This window comes from Rhinatrema bivittatum, chromosome 6, assembly GCF_901001135.1.
Source record: "Rhinatrema bivittatum chromosome 6, aRhiBiv1.1, whole genome shotgun sequence".
Lineage (NCBI taxonomy): Eukaryota > Metazoa > Chordata > Amphibia > Gymnophiona > Rhinatrematidae > Rhinatrema > Rhinatrema bivittatum.
The window spans coordinates 2,777,344-2,791,152 of NC_042620.1; the positions used below are offsets into that span (position 1 = coordinate 2,777,344).

General features: G+C 48.4%; 1 protein-coding gene across 5 annotated transcripts in view; it reads right to left on the reverse strand.

The window, feature by feature from the left end:
* The window catches only part of ZFAND2B (zinc finger AN1-type containing 2B), a 139,680-nt gene that overhangs the window by 89,920 nt on the left and 35,951 nt on the right, over window positions 1–13,809 (reverse strand). For 4 of the 5 annotated variants that reach the window (XM_029604977.1, XM_029604978.1, XM_029604981.1 and 1 more), the window contains exon 2: window positions 13,236–13,320. In XM_029604977.1, coding sequence (XP_029460837.1) covers window positions 13,236–13,290 — 55 coding nt within the window. In that variant the 5' untranslated portion in view covers window positions 13,291–13,320. Of the gene's footprint in view, window positions 1–13,235; window positions 13,321–13,658; window positions 13,683–13,809 lie in introns of those variants that run through there. The other variant, XM_029604980.1, reaches the window with a different exon arrangement.

Genomic DNA, 13,809 nt, shown 5'->3' on the forward strand with positions numbered 1-13,809 from the left:
CCCATACCTTGGGCATCCATAGGGTCAACAGCCTCTGAATCTGAGATGTCAGCTTTTCTATCCGTTCCTGCAGGAGGAAAAACTTTGCCGACAGCTGTGTCGAATCGAGCTCCTAGGAAATCCAACACCTGGGACGGGATCAACTGGCTCTTGAAGAAATTGATGACCCATCCGAGAGAATGAAGACGCTGCAAGATCGAGCAAACTGCTATCTGGCAAAGCTCCTCAGACTTCGCCCGAATGAGCCAATCGTCTAAGTAGGGATGAACTAAGATCCCTTCCCGAGTGAGAGCCGCAGCCACCACCACTACTACCATCACCTTGGTGAAGACACGGGGAGCTGTCACCAATCCGGAAGCACATGGAATTGATAATGCTCACCCAAGACCATGAACTACAGAAACCTCTGATGATGTTCTCGGATCCCTATGTGAAGGTAAGTCTCCATCAGATCCAACGTGGCCAAAAATTCACCTTTGCGGACAGCCGCAATGACTGACCGCAGAGTCTCCATGCGAAAACGGGGCACCTGAAGCGCTCTTGTTCACTTTCTTACGAAATATATGGAGTACCTGCCGGTCGGGCTGATCCAGGTATGTACAGGAAACTTAATTTTCAAGTTTTTCATAAAATATTTTTACCCACTGGTGAGAAGTTGCACATGTGCATGCCATGCAAAGAGCTCCTGTCTCTCAGAGAACGAGTCCAATCTCTGGAGGAGCTGAGGCAGACAGAGAGGTATATAGATGAGACCTTCAGGGACATAGTAGCCAAGTCCCAACTTCAGACTGGCAGCCCTGGTGCTGCCTTGGAGGAAGGAGGTCTCATGATTGGAGAGCATTAACCTGGTGCAGCAGGAAAGGATCCTGTAGCAAGGACCTGCTCGCCAGGTGGTGCATTGTCCTTTCACACTGAGGCTGTGTCTCCCAAGGCTACTGCTCATGAAGGAAGGGTTAGGTCGGCCGTCATAGTGAGTGATTCGATTATTAGAAATATAGACAGCTGGGTGGCTGGTGGGCGTGAGGATCGCCTGGTAACATGCCTACCTGGTGCGAAGGTGGTGGACCTCACGCGTCACCTAGATAGGATTATAGACAGTGCTGGGGACGAGCCGGCTGTCATGGTACATGTGGGCACCAACGACATAGGAAAATGTGGGAGGGAGGTTATGGAAGCCAAATTTAGGCTCTTAGGTAGAAAGCTGAAATCCAGAACCTCCAGGGTAGCATTCTCTGACATGCTCCCTATTCCATGCGCAAGTCCCCAGAGGCAGACAGAGCTCCGGAGTCTCAATGTGTGGATGAGACGATGGTGCAAGGAAGAGGGATTCAATTTTGTAAGAAATTGGGGAACCTTCTGGGGAAGGGGAAACTTTTCCGAAGGGATGAGCTCCACCTTAACCAGGGTGGAACCAGACTGCTCGCGCTAACCTTTAAAAGGAGAGAGAGCAGCTTTTAAACTAGAACAAAGGCGAAAGCCGACAGTTGCTCATTTTGGTCGTTCTTCTCTATATCTTCTCCATCACAATTATATCTTTTTTGAGATTCGGCGACCAGAATTGTACACAATATTCAAGGTGCGGTCTCCACCATGGAGCAATACAGAGGCATTATGACATTTTCCGTTTTATTAACCAGTCCCTTTCTAATAATTCCCAACATTCTGTTTGCTTTTTTGACTGCCGCAGCACACTGTATGAAAAGAATAACTACCGGCCAAGGGGACTCTCCATTTCCCCATGGGCAGGACTCTGGACTGATCCGTGGTACTACAGGAACGAAAATTAGCAGGTAAGAACCAATTTTCCTTTCCCTGTACATACCCGGATCAGTCCAGACTCCTGGGATATACCAAAGCTTCCCTAATTAGGGTGGGACCGAGAGAATCCCGCTTGGAGCACACTGGCCCCAAAGGACCCGGGCTCTGGGGCCCAGACATCCAGGCGATAATGTCTGCAAAGGTATGGGTAGACTTCCAGGTAGCCGTCCTACAAATTTCTTGTGGCGACACCTACTGACATTCCACCCATGAAGCTGCTTGCGATCGTGTAGAATGAGCCTTAAGACCAACCGGAATCAGACAGCCCTGAACCAGGTATGCCGAAACAATAGCTTCCTTTAACCAGCGTGTGATAGTGGCCCTTGAAGCCTTCTGACCCTTCCTGGGCCCACTCCAAAGTACGAAAAGATGGTCTGAGACATGGAAACTGTTCGTAACCTTCAAGTAACGCAACACCACACTCTTTACGTCCAATTTCCTCAAGTCTATAGAGTCGGGAGTAGAAGAATTCAGACCCACAAAGGAAGAGAGCTCCACTGACTGGTTCAAATGAAAAGACAACGCTACTTTCGGAAGAAAAGAGGGAACTGTTCTTAACGAAACACCTGCTTCCGAAATCCATAAGAAAGGCTCCCTGCAAGATAAGGCCTGTAGTTCAGACACCCGCCTTGCTGAAGTAATAGCCACAAAAAAAAAAAAAAAAAGACCACCAACCTTCAAGGTCGCCTACTTCAATGGCTTATAAAAGGAGCCCCACAAAGGGCGGAGAACCAAATTCAGCTTCCACGAGGGGCAAGGGCTCCTGAACCGGGGGACACAGATGTTTAGCTCCTCTCAGAAAACGAGCCACATCCAGATGAGAGGCTAGCGCCACCCCGTGCACCTTTCCGCGGTAGCAGCCAAGGGCCGCCACCTGAACCCGTAGGGAATTAAACGCCAACTCTGCCTGCAAAAAAGCCAGAATATTCGGAATTGAAGCCCTGGCAGGCTGCATGTCATGGTCGAGACACCAGGATTCAAACACTCCCCAAACTCTGATGTACGCCATTGAAGTAGAGGTTTTATGGGAATGTAAGAGCGTGGCCACAACCTCGTTCAAGTAACCCTTATTCATCAATTGGTGACTTTCAAAAGCCATGCCGCTAGACAGAAGCGATCGGCCTCTCCGAAACAGACGGGACCCTGATGCAGAATATTTGGAGAAGGCTGAAATCTCAGAGGACCGTCTATTGCCAGGTTCAGGAGGTCCGCAAACCACAGGCGTCTGGCCCACTCCAGCACCACGAGTATCACTTTGCCTGAAAGAACCTCAATGAGGCGGAGAACCTTGCTGACTAACGGCCATGGTGGAAAGACATACAACAGAACATCCTTTGGCCAGGGGAGGACCAGAGCATCTACCCCCTCTGCCCCCGGTTCCCGTCGATGGCTGAAGAACCAGTGTGCCTTGGCACTGCGGTACGTCGCCATCAGATCTATGGCTGGTCTGGACCAGCGGTCGCACAGAAGATGAAAGGCTTCTTCGGAGAGCTCCCACTCCCCTGGATCCAACTGGTGGCGGCTGAGAAAATCTGCCTGTACATTGCCCACTCTGGCAATGTGAGAGGCCGCTATTCGGTATAGGTGCCGATTAAGAGCTGAGCCTCCGCTGCCACCGGACGATGCCGGGTTCTGCCTTGGCGATTGATGTATGCTACCATTGTCGGAGAGTACCCTCACTGATCTCCCCTCTATTTATTTATTTATTTATTTTTTGTTTTTATATACAGGAAGTTCCTGTATACAATACATATCACTCCGGTTCACATTTAACAGAAATAACTATCGCCGGGGAGGCGGTTTACATGGAACATATCGAATATAATGAACGGATAATAATCAAAGTAAAATCTATTATGAAACAACTAAGATCAACTTAGAAAACAACTTGAAACATATAACTGACGCAGTATGAACATTACAATAATGCTGTAAGACAAGGCTGGAAGTTTGTTTTTCTTGCTTTTAGCTCTCTGGGAAAGCTTGATGGAAAAGCCAAGTCTTGAGTTTCACTTTGAAAGTAGTATGGCACGGTTCAAGGCGGAGGTCCGGTGGTAGTGAGTTCCAGAGAGACGGGCCTGCTGTGGATAGAGCGCGTTTCCTCAGGGTAGATTTTGCAGGTTGGGTGATCATTCTATTCTGGTATGCCCTTCTGGTTGGTTTGTTAGAAGAGTGTAGTTGAAGCTGGAAAGTTAAGTTGAGTGGGGAGATGTTATGTAATGCCTTGTGAATCATCGTGCAAGTCTTGAACTGAATCCTATATTTGGTGGGAAGCCAGTGGAGATGCTGGAGGATTGGGGTGATATGGTCCCTTTTTTTGGCATTGGTAAGGATCCTTGCAGTAGCATTCAGAACCATCTGGAGTGGTTTGGTAGTGTATGCTGGAAGGCCTTGCAGGAGTGAATTACAGTAGTCTAATTTGGTAAGGATGATGGCTTGGAGTACTGTGCGGAAATCCCTGTAGAGTAGAAGGGGCTTTAGTTTCTTTAGCACATGTAATTTAAAGAAGCATTCTTTTGTAGTGTTATTTATGAATTTATTGAGGCTGAGTCTGTTGTCTAGTAGTACTCCCAGATCTCTGACTTGAGGTGCGGTGGAATATCCTGAGGTGTCTGGAGAGTTGTTGGATGTTGGCGGGGTAGAATGCTCCGGTGCTATTATGAGAATTTCCGTTTTTTTTGTGTTTAGCACCAGATTGAGGCTGGTTAGAAGATCGTTGATGGATGAGAGGCATTTTTTCCAGAAGGCCATGGTTTTTTGTATGGTCTCCGTGATAGGGATGAGAATTTGAATGTCATCCGCGTATAAGAAATGGGTGAGCTTGAGGTTAGTAAGTAGATGACAGAGTGGGAGAAGGTAAATGTTGAAGAGGGTGGGGGAGAGTGATGATCCTTGTGGTACCCCCATCTTGACTTGGATGGGGTGAGATTCCTTGTTGTTTATCTTAACTTTGTATGTTCTGTTCTCTAGGAAGGACTTAAACCAGTTGAAAGCTGCTCCAGTGATGCCGATGTCTGTTAGTCGTTGCAGTAGGCTAGGGTGGTTCACGGTGTCGACCGCTGAGGAAAGATCCAGCAGCGCGAGGAGACAAGGTTGGCCTTTTTCGAGATTGAGGATAATGGTGTCCGTTAGTGTGGCTAATAAGGATTCGGTGCTCTTTTTCTTTCGGAATCCATATTGGTTATTGGTGAGGATATTGTTGTCTTCGAGGAATTCAGAAAGTTGTCTGTTGACAATTTTCTCCATAATTTTTGCTAGCATAGGGAGGTTAGCTATGGGTCTATAGTTAGCCAGATCTGTGGTAGGAAGGTTGGGTTTTTTGAGTAGAGGTTTGAGCAGTGCTAACTTGAGTTGGTCAGGAACTTGGCCTTGGGCGAGGGAGCAATTAATGATATCGGCAACTGGCTTGGCAATGCTGTCATGGATTGAACTCAGCAAGTTTGATGGTATATGGTCTGAGGGGTGAGAGGACGGTTTTATCTTCTTAATGATATTTGCTATTTCTAAGGTAGATGTGGGTTCAAGAGATTCGAGCACTGCTGTGTGTGTGTTGGGTTGAGAAGCGGTTGCTGTATCTGATTGCTGGCTGTGGTTGCTTGCGAGGCTTGCGTGCGGTGTTGGCCCTTTGAGGGGGGCTACGAGGGCTGTGATTTTGTTGTCGAAAAAGTCGGCAAGTTCACTGGCTTTTTTTTAGAGCTTGGTCATCTGGGATGTTTGGTCCGGTAGGCTTAGTGAGGGCTGAGACATAAGAGAAGAGTGCTCTTGAATCAAATGAGAAGTGGTGTATCTTTTTGGAGAAAAATTCTCTTTTTGTTTTGTTGATTTCGTTTCTGTAGGTGTTGAGGCATGATTTGTAGTTGAGTAGGGTTGTTGTAGATGGGCTTTTACGCCATTGGTTTTCCTTGCTTCTAAGCTCGTGTTTACGAGACTTTAGTTCTGTGGTGAACCAAGGTTTCCTGTTGTCTTTGTCCGGGTTGATAGACTGTTGTCAAGGGACATACTTGATCTGCAACCTTGTTGGTGATGTTAATCCATGATGAGGTTGCTGAGTTAGCGTCGGTGAGGTCCAGATTCATTAGTTCTTTGGCTAGGTGTTTACTTAGGTGATCTCCTGAACACTGTTTCCTGACTGAGATGTTAATTGTTTGGGTTGTTAAGGGAAGAGGCTCAAGGATCTTTAATATTGAAGAGATGACTCGGTGGTCAGTCCAAGGAACCGCAAGGCAGGTTGGGGTGGAGTGGGATGTAAGACCTTCGTTTATAAAGATCAGGTCTAAGGTATGACCAGCTTTGTGGGTAGGTTCTGTCACAATTTGTCTGAAACCTATATGGTTGAGGGAGGAGAGAAGGATTTTGCAGTTGGAGGAATGAGGTTGGACATCCACGTGGAGGTTGAAGTCTCCCATCAAGATAGCCGGTTTTCCTGAATTTAAGTGTTTTGCTGTTAGTTCTATGATTGGGGAAGGGTCTGATTCCAAAAGACCGGGAGGAGCGTAGATTAAGGCGATAGTCAGATGTTTAGAGTTGAATAAAGCGAATTCCATATTGGCTATGGTATTAGATGTCTGCAATGTCAGACCTAGTGATTTTTTGGTTGCTAAGAGGAGGCGTCCTCCTCTTTTTTTGTGTCTGGGTATGGACAGTATGTCGTAGGTCTGGATAGGTAGCTGGTTAATTAGAGTTGTGTCAGTTGGTTTTAACCAGGTTTCTGTGATGGCACAGATATCTGGTTTAGAGTCGGATAGGAAGTCATTGAGTATGTGCGTTTTCTTGGATATGGATTGCGCATTAAACAGTGTGATTGAGAAAAGAGCCAGGCCAAGGCATTGGGTGATAGGTGTCAGCATGATGGGCCTGAGTCTCTGTTGGCGGTTGTGGTGGAGTGGTGTGGTGGGGAGCTTGGGTGCTCTCCACCTTAGGTTGTGGATGATGGGGATGGTTAGGGGGTACATGATGGGAAAGTAGCTTGAGAAGTTGGTTGAATGCTGAAGGCAGGAAGATGTAATCTGGTGCAGGTTGAATGCTGAATGCTGGAAGAGGTTATCTGGTGTTGATTAAAAGCTGTTAGGTGGGGAGATGTAGTCTACCAAGGGAAGCAGGGCCTGGAGCGCTAAGCGGACTGCTCTGGTTTCCAATCGATTGATCGACCAGCACGACTCCGTTCCCCGACAAACAGCTCCCCATCCGAAGAGACTGGCATCAGTGGTAACCACTATACAATAAGGAATTTCCAAATCCACCCCCTGATGCAAGTTGAGAGGGGAGAGCCACCACAGAAGACTGGAGCGTGCAGAGTCCATCAGTGGCAGGAGAAGATGAAATTGTTGTGAGAGGGGATTCCACCGGGAGAGCAAGGCTAACCGAAGAGGGCGCATTTGTGCAAAAGCCCATGGTACCAGATCGAGCACGGATGCCATTGAACCCAGGACCTGCAAATAATCCCAGACCTTGGGACGAGACATAGATCGCAAGGACTCCACCTGAGCGATGAGCTTGAAAAGCCTCTCCTTAGTCAGGAAAACCTTCCCCAAAGTCGTGTCGAACCGAGCCCCCAGAAATTCCATAATCTGAGAGGGAACCAGGTGACTCTTCTGGGGGTTGACCACCCAACCCAACAAGCTCAACAGCTGAAGCACCCTTTGTATCACCGCTCTGCAAAGGTGCTCTGATTTTGCTCGGATCAGCCATTCGTCCAAGTAGGGATTACCAGGATCCCCTCCTTTCGCAGGGTCACTGCTACCACCACCATAACCTTGGTGAAGACCCTGGGTGCCGTCGGCAGACTGAACAGGAGAACGCAAAATTGAAAATGATGACAGAGTATCGCAAACCTCAGATACTTCTGATGATCCGGATGGATAGGTATGTGCAAGTAAGCTTCCGTCAGGTCCAAAGACGCCAGAAATTCCCCTTTGGGAACTGACTATCACAGAGTGAAGAGTTTCCATTCGAAAAGAGGTACCTTTAGAGCGCGACTGACCCTTTTTAAATCGAGGATAGGGCGGAAAGTGCCTTCCTTCTTGGGCACCACGAAGTAGATCAAGTAGCTACCGAGTCTGAGCTGTCCTTCGAGCACTGGAACTATGGCGCCCAGGTCCTGTAAGCGCTGAAGAGTGGCTTGCACCGCCCGCCACTTTTGGTGGCACGTGCAAGGGGACACTATGTAATGGTTCTTGATTGGTCACGCAAAATCTAAAACATAGCCGTGCTCTATTATACTTAGGACCCATTGATCTGATTTCAAGTTGGTCCACTCCTAGGAACAGGGACAATCTTTATTATTTTTTTTTATTATTTTTATATACCAGCATTTGATCTCAATTGAGATATCACATCGGTTTACATTCAGGTACTGTAGGTATTTTTCTATCCCCAGAGGGCTTACAATCTAAGTTTTTGTACCTGAGACAATGGAGGGTAAAGTGACTTGCCCAAGGTCACAAGGAGTGAATCTTCCCCCCGATCCTTGGAACGGAAGAGTGGACTGGCCTCGCTTCATTGTGTGGACTTGGTCCCCCCATGAGACTGTGGGACTCCGTCTCTGGCTGTTTGGCGGCATCGAAAGGACTGGTTCCAAGAAGATTGGCGGCCAGTCCCCTGACGAAAAGACACGGTGGACTGGGAGAAGCGAAGATGGCCATCCCCCCAAAATCTCGCCTCTGAGGCAAGGAACCTCTCGATCTGGGTCTATCCTCCGGCAACCAATGGACCTTGGTGTCCCCCAGAGACTTGATCTTGTCCTCCAATTGTTGCCCAAACAGCAACTTACCTTTGAAGGGTAAGGAACCCAGCTGCGCCTTAGATGAGACATCCGCAGACCAGTTCCTAAGCCAGAGGAGCCTGCGAGCTGAGACAGCCGAGGCCATGTTTCTGCCTGAAGTTCATAACAGATCATACAGTGCATCTGAACTGTACGCCACCACAGCCTCTAGATGGCCGGCTCGCATCGCTTCATTGTCGGAGAGGGATGCTGCTGCCTGAAAATCCTGTACCTAGTGGAGACTGGCTCGCAGTGCAAAGCTACTGCAAATAGCTGCGTGGACCCCCAAAGCCGCCACTTCAACTATCTTCTTCAAATGTAGCTCCAATTTACGATCCTGTAAATCCTTCAGGGCAGTGGCTCCCGTGACTGGTATAATGGTCTTCTTTATTACTGCCGAGACCGTGGCATCCACCTTGGGGACTTTGAGCAAGTACAGAGCCTCCTCCGGAAGCAGGTACAGCTTGTCCATCGCTCGACTCACTTTCAAACCAAGTTCTGGAGTATCCCATTCCTTGAACAAAAGATCCGTCACTGACATATGAAAAGGAAAGGAGCGAGCCGGACCCCTGAGCACCACCATCACCGGATCCATGGCCCCAAACCAGGAATCCTCTGGAGGAACTTCGATGCTTAGTTCTTCCAGAATGGCTGGAATAAGGGGCCCGAGTTCATCTTCCCAGAAGAGACTACCACTTTGGGGTCATCGCCTTCTACCATAGGGGCCACCTTTGGCTGGCTGGAACTGCTGATCCGGGTCCGCATCCAGCCCTTCAACCAGGGGCTTGCAGAAGAGACTGACCCTCATCCGAGGTGTCCGAATCTGAACTATCCCCAACAGGCGAGAGACCAGAGAGGACCCTTTGCCTTGGGGCTCTTCCTTCCGCATGGCGATTTGGTGCATTTATGTGAGGAGGATCCCATCCCTGCGCCCGCTAACTTTAAAAGCTGTCGTGGGACCCTGCTATGGTGGCTCTTCGCCTCCTTTCAGGCCTTGCATACTTTGTGCATCAACATAATGAACTCTGAGAATGAAGGAGAAGACCCATCCGAGTCTTTTTCCTGCCCTTCCTCGGAGAAATCATCTTGATTGGCTGGAATATCGCCCCCCCCCCCTCTCCAGGGGCAGACGGCCTTGGTGAAAGCAGAGGTGGGTAGCTCCCCTCCCCCAGTGCTGCCCCTTTCTTGGTCCCAAAAGGTCTTTAGCAAGGCCTCAGTCCCCGCACTCAGTTGAAAGGCAACCAGAGGCCAACGCTGCTGATTGGGCCTCTCAGGCTCCCGGCGCGTCTTGGAGCTGTCCCCTGCAGCTTTGTGCTAAACTGTTTGCCTTGACGGCCTCTCTCCTCCCGACAAGCAAGCTGTGCAAATCCCGGCATGCGACAGCTGCGCGCGGAACAGGCCGCCCCACGAGGCATGATCCCCGGCCTCGATTTAAGTTTAATCCGAAAAAAGAGCCGTGGCGAAAACAGGCCCGCGGGGGCTCTTCGGTGCGAAAACGGATGGCGAAATCGGCATCGGGAGGGCGAGGGGAACAGCAGTGACTGCTAGATCGGTGAGAAGTACAAAATAAATACCTCCAACTTTGCCGGTTTTTTTTTCCCCCTTTTTGTGCGGTCCCCGCTGAGGGTAAGTGAATTGGGTCCCCCGGTATCACCCTCAGCCGCTGGCAATGGCAGGGTTCCCAACCCTCTGCTCTGGAGCCTCTGCCACTAGGGGAGATGGTCCCACCAGGTCCTCGCAACCCCCTGGGAGGCTAAACAGGTCTCTGCCTGATTCCTACTATTTATTTATTTATTATATTTTTTACAAACACCACCTACTGCAATATCAACTAACTTATTAATTTTTTTTTCTTTCAATCAAAGAAAAAATCCAGTTCTACCACTTAACCCAGACTCAAGGTTTTGCACCTCCACCATCTGCTGGAGACAGAGAAATACTGACAGACTTTAGGTGGCACCCCAGGGGTATAGGACAGAGTCTGTAAAAACTTCTGTGTCTCCATCTGCTGGAGGGAGGCAAAACCCAGGAGTCTGGACTGATCCAGGTACGTACAGGGAAAACGCTGTTTTGTTTTTTTTTAGTGTGAAACTGGCACCTGCCTATAAATTAAAGGATGAGCTGGGGTGGGTGGGAAAGCCATGGCGGGATTGGGAAATACAAACACACTAACTTCTGCTCATTAGCTGCCTGACTATTAAAACCACAAACACACTAAATAATATACCCCAATAGTTTACTTCTCCCCAATGCTTTTAAAAAAATGTCCAAGCAAAATTTTATGATTCCTTTCAGCCACCAGCAAGGTGATCCTCTCCTCAGTGCTCTCCAATTAGTTTTAAATGTGCTACTTGCTAACTTCATGGAGTGCTCCCTAGTCCTATTACCCGATCATGGCAAGACAAAGCCTCTAACTTGGAAATTCTCCTTGCTGAACATATGGCCCCCAGGAAAATGACTTTAAGGGTCAAATCCTTAAAAGTTGCTCTCTTTAGCGGTTCGAAGGGAGCCTCACACAAACCCCTGAGGACGAGATTAAGATTCCAGGATGGACAAACTCTCCTTACCGGCAGGTGGAAATTCTTTGCTCCCCCCAAGAAACCGAACTACATCCAGATGAGAAGACAGGGAAGAACCCTCTACTTTACCTCGAAGACAACCTAGAGCAGCCACCTAGACCCTAAGAGAGTTAAAGGCCAAACCCCTGACAAAACCTCTTGAAGAAAAAACAAAATTAGACACCGAAGCTTTTAGAGCTTGCACCCCATTAGCGATACACCAGGTTTCAAAAACCTTCCAGATCCATACATACGAAAGATAAGTAGACTTTCGCCTAGCCTGTAACAGAGTAGCAATAACCGCTTTGGAATCCCCTGCATCTCAAATCGCAGCCTCTCAAAAGCCATGCAGCTACACAAAAGTGTGCAGCTTGGTCCAAAAATATGGGCCCCTAACAAAGGAGATCCGCCAGATGGCTGAAGCATAGCGGCCAAGTTGACTAGATCCACGAATCAAGGCTGTCGGGGCCACTCCAGAGCCACCAAAATTAATTCACCTGGGTGTGTCTCTACCCGCCGCAACCTCTTGCCTACTAGAGGTAAAGGAGGAAAAATGTAGAGTAGAACCTCCGGAGGCCAAGGAATCTCCAGAGCACTGACGCCCTCAGCCCCATGATCCCTTCACTGGCTGAAAAATCATAATGCCTTGGCATTTTGTCGTATCACCATTAGATCTACCTGGGGTCAGCCCCACCTCTCGTGGATGAATTGCATCATCGTCTGACAGCTCCCATTCTCTGGATCCAATAGTCTGCAACTCAGAAAATCCACTTGGATGTTGCCGATCCCTGTGATGTGAGATGCCACTATCCTCTCCAAGTGTTGTTGCTCCACCCAAAGAATCAACTTTTGAGCCTCTGGGCCACTGCCCGACTCTTGGTTCCTCACTCCTCATGGGGGATCAGAATTACTGCACCTAGCTTCTGCAACCAGTCCAGCGTCTCGCAAACCAAAAGTTGCTTGTCCAAGGGCTCGCAAGGGAAAAGCAGAAATAAATCTCTGACAGGACGAGCAAATTCTAACATGTAGCCATTTTTATTACACTGAGAATCCACTGATCCTTGCTTATTTTGGCCCACTCCCTGTAAATTCGCACCAAGTGACCTCCTACGACAGGAATGATGGGAGTGGACCAGCCTTGCTTCATGCGAGGTCTTAGCCCCAGCTGTGCCACCACAGGTGGAGTCCCGAAAAGGTGTACGGCTCCCTCGAAAGGACTGACCCCAGGATTGTCCCCTGAGAGAGAACTGCTTCTGCGGACCTAGAGCTCCCATTGCCGGACAATGGGAGCTCCTATTATCCCAAAAATGGGACTGAGCCTTAAAGAACCTCTTGCCCTTAGGCTTATCCTCTGGCAACCTGTGCACCTTATTCTCACCCAGATTCTATTGTCAACCACTCCAGGTCCTCGCCAAAAAAGAGCCGGCCTTTGAATGGCAGACCCCCAACTGAGACTTGGACGACACATCCGCCAACCAGTTAATGAACCCTAACATCCTTCTGGCTGATAAGGTTCTGTAGTAAGACTGAGCTCCTTAAGAACCTGAAGAATCAAAAGCCCTAGGCTCCTCCTTACAAAAAAGACCACCTCAGTGTCATCTCCTTCAGAAACCGGAATTTCTTCCAGATCATCTACCAGATCCGGATCAACCGCCGGAGGCACCCCCGGCCCCTCAAGAGACTTGTAACTCATCCACTGTGACTCCTAGAGATGGAAAAGGGCCCAACAAAACAGACAGAAGCTAGCTTCCTCACTGACTGTTCAGGTCTGGAACCTCCCCAAACTGGACGCAGCTGCCCCCTGCTTAGCTAAATAGACCTCATATAAAAGCAACACAAAGTCTGTAGAAAAAGGCCTGGAGGCACCAGCCAAAGGTTGAGAGGACCCAGAAATCGGCAGAATGGGAACATCTTTCCCATCTGTGCCTCCCTGCTCCTGCCCAGAGTCTGAATTCACCCTTTTTTTTTCTTTTTGCTGTTTCAGCATTTTTAAACAGCAAGGCAATGCTCTGCGTATCTTAAGTTTCTCTCAGCTGTCATTAGCTTGTAGAGCACTTTGTATGAGGGAAAGGGCTACAGGGCCCATGACGACTTCTTACCCAGCTGTTTACAGGTGGGCTCAGAGCAATGCTTTCCCAAGTCTGGAAACTCCATCTCCACCAATCAGATGCCTCAGCTGCGGATCTGCTCAGAACAAGGAAAAACAAACAAACATGTAGTGTTTCAAACCATTATTTACATTAGAAATGCCATATTGGGCCAGATCATATCATTCTGCCTCCAACAGTGGCAAACTCAGGTCACAAGTACCTGACTGCATCCCAAATAATAGATTCCTTTCTTCTCATCCATAACTAGGGAGAAGCAGTGGCTAATAGTTTATGGATTTTTTTTTTTTTTAACCAGGAACTCATTTAAACCCTTTTTTAAGCTCAGCTCTCTTTTTGCAACATCCTTTGACAAAAAAAAAACTATAGTTTAATTGGGCATTGAGTGAAATAAAAGGAGAAACTACTACTTACCTGAATTTTGTTTTCCTTAGGGTAGACAGATGGACACAGGGCCAGTGGGTTTATGCTGTCCTGCCAGCAGATGGAGACAGAGCAAGCTGACGTCACAGTATATATAAGCCCTGCAGTGACCCCAGCCTGCCTGTATTCTCTTCAAAAGCAA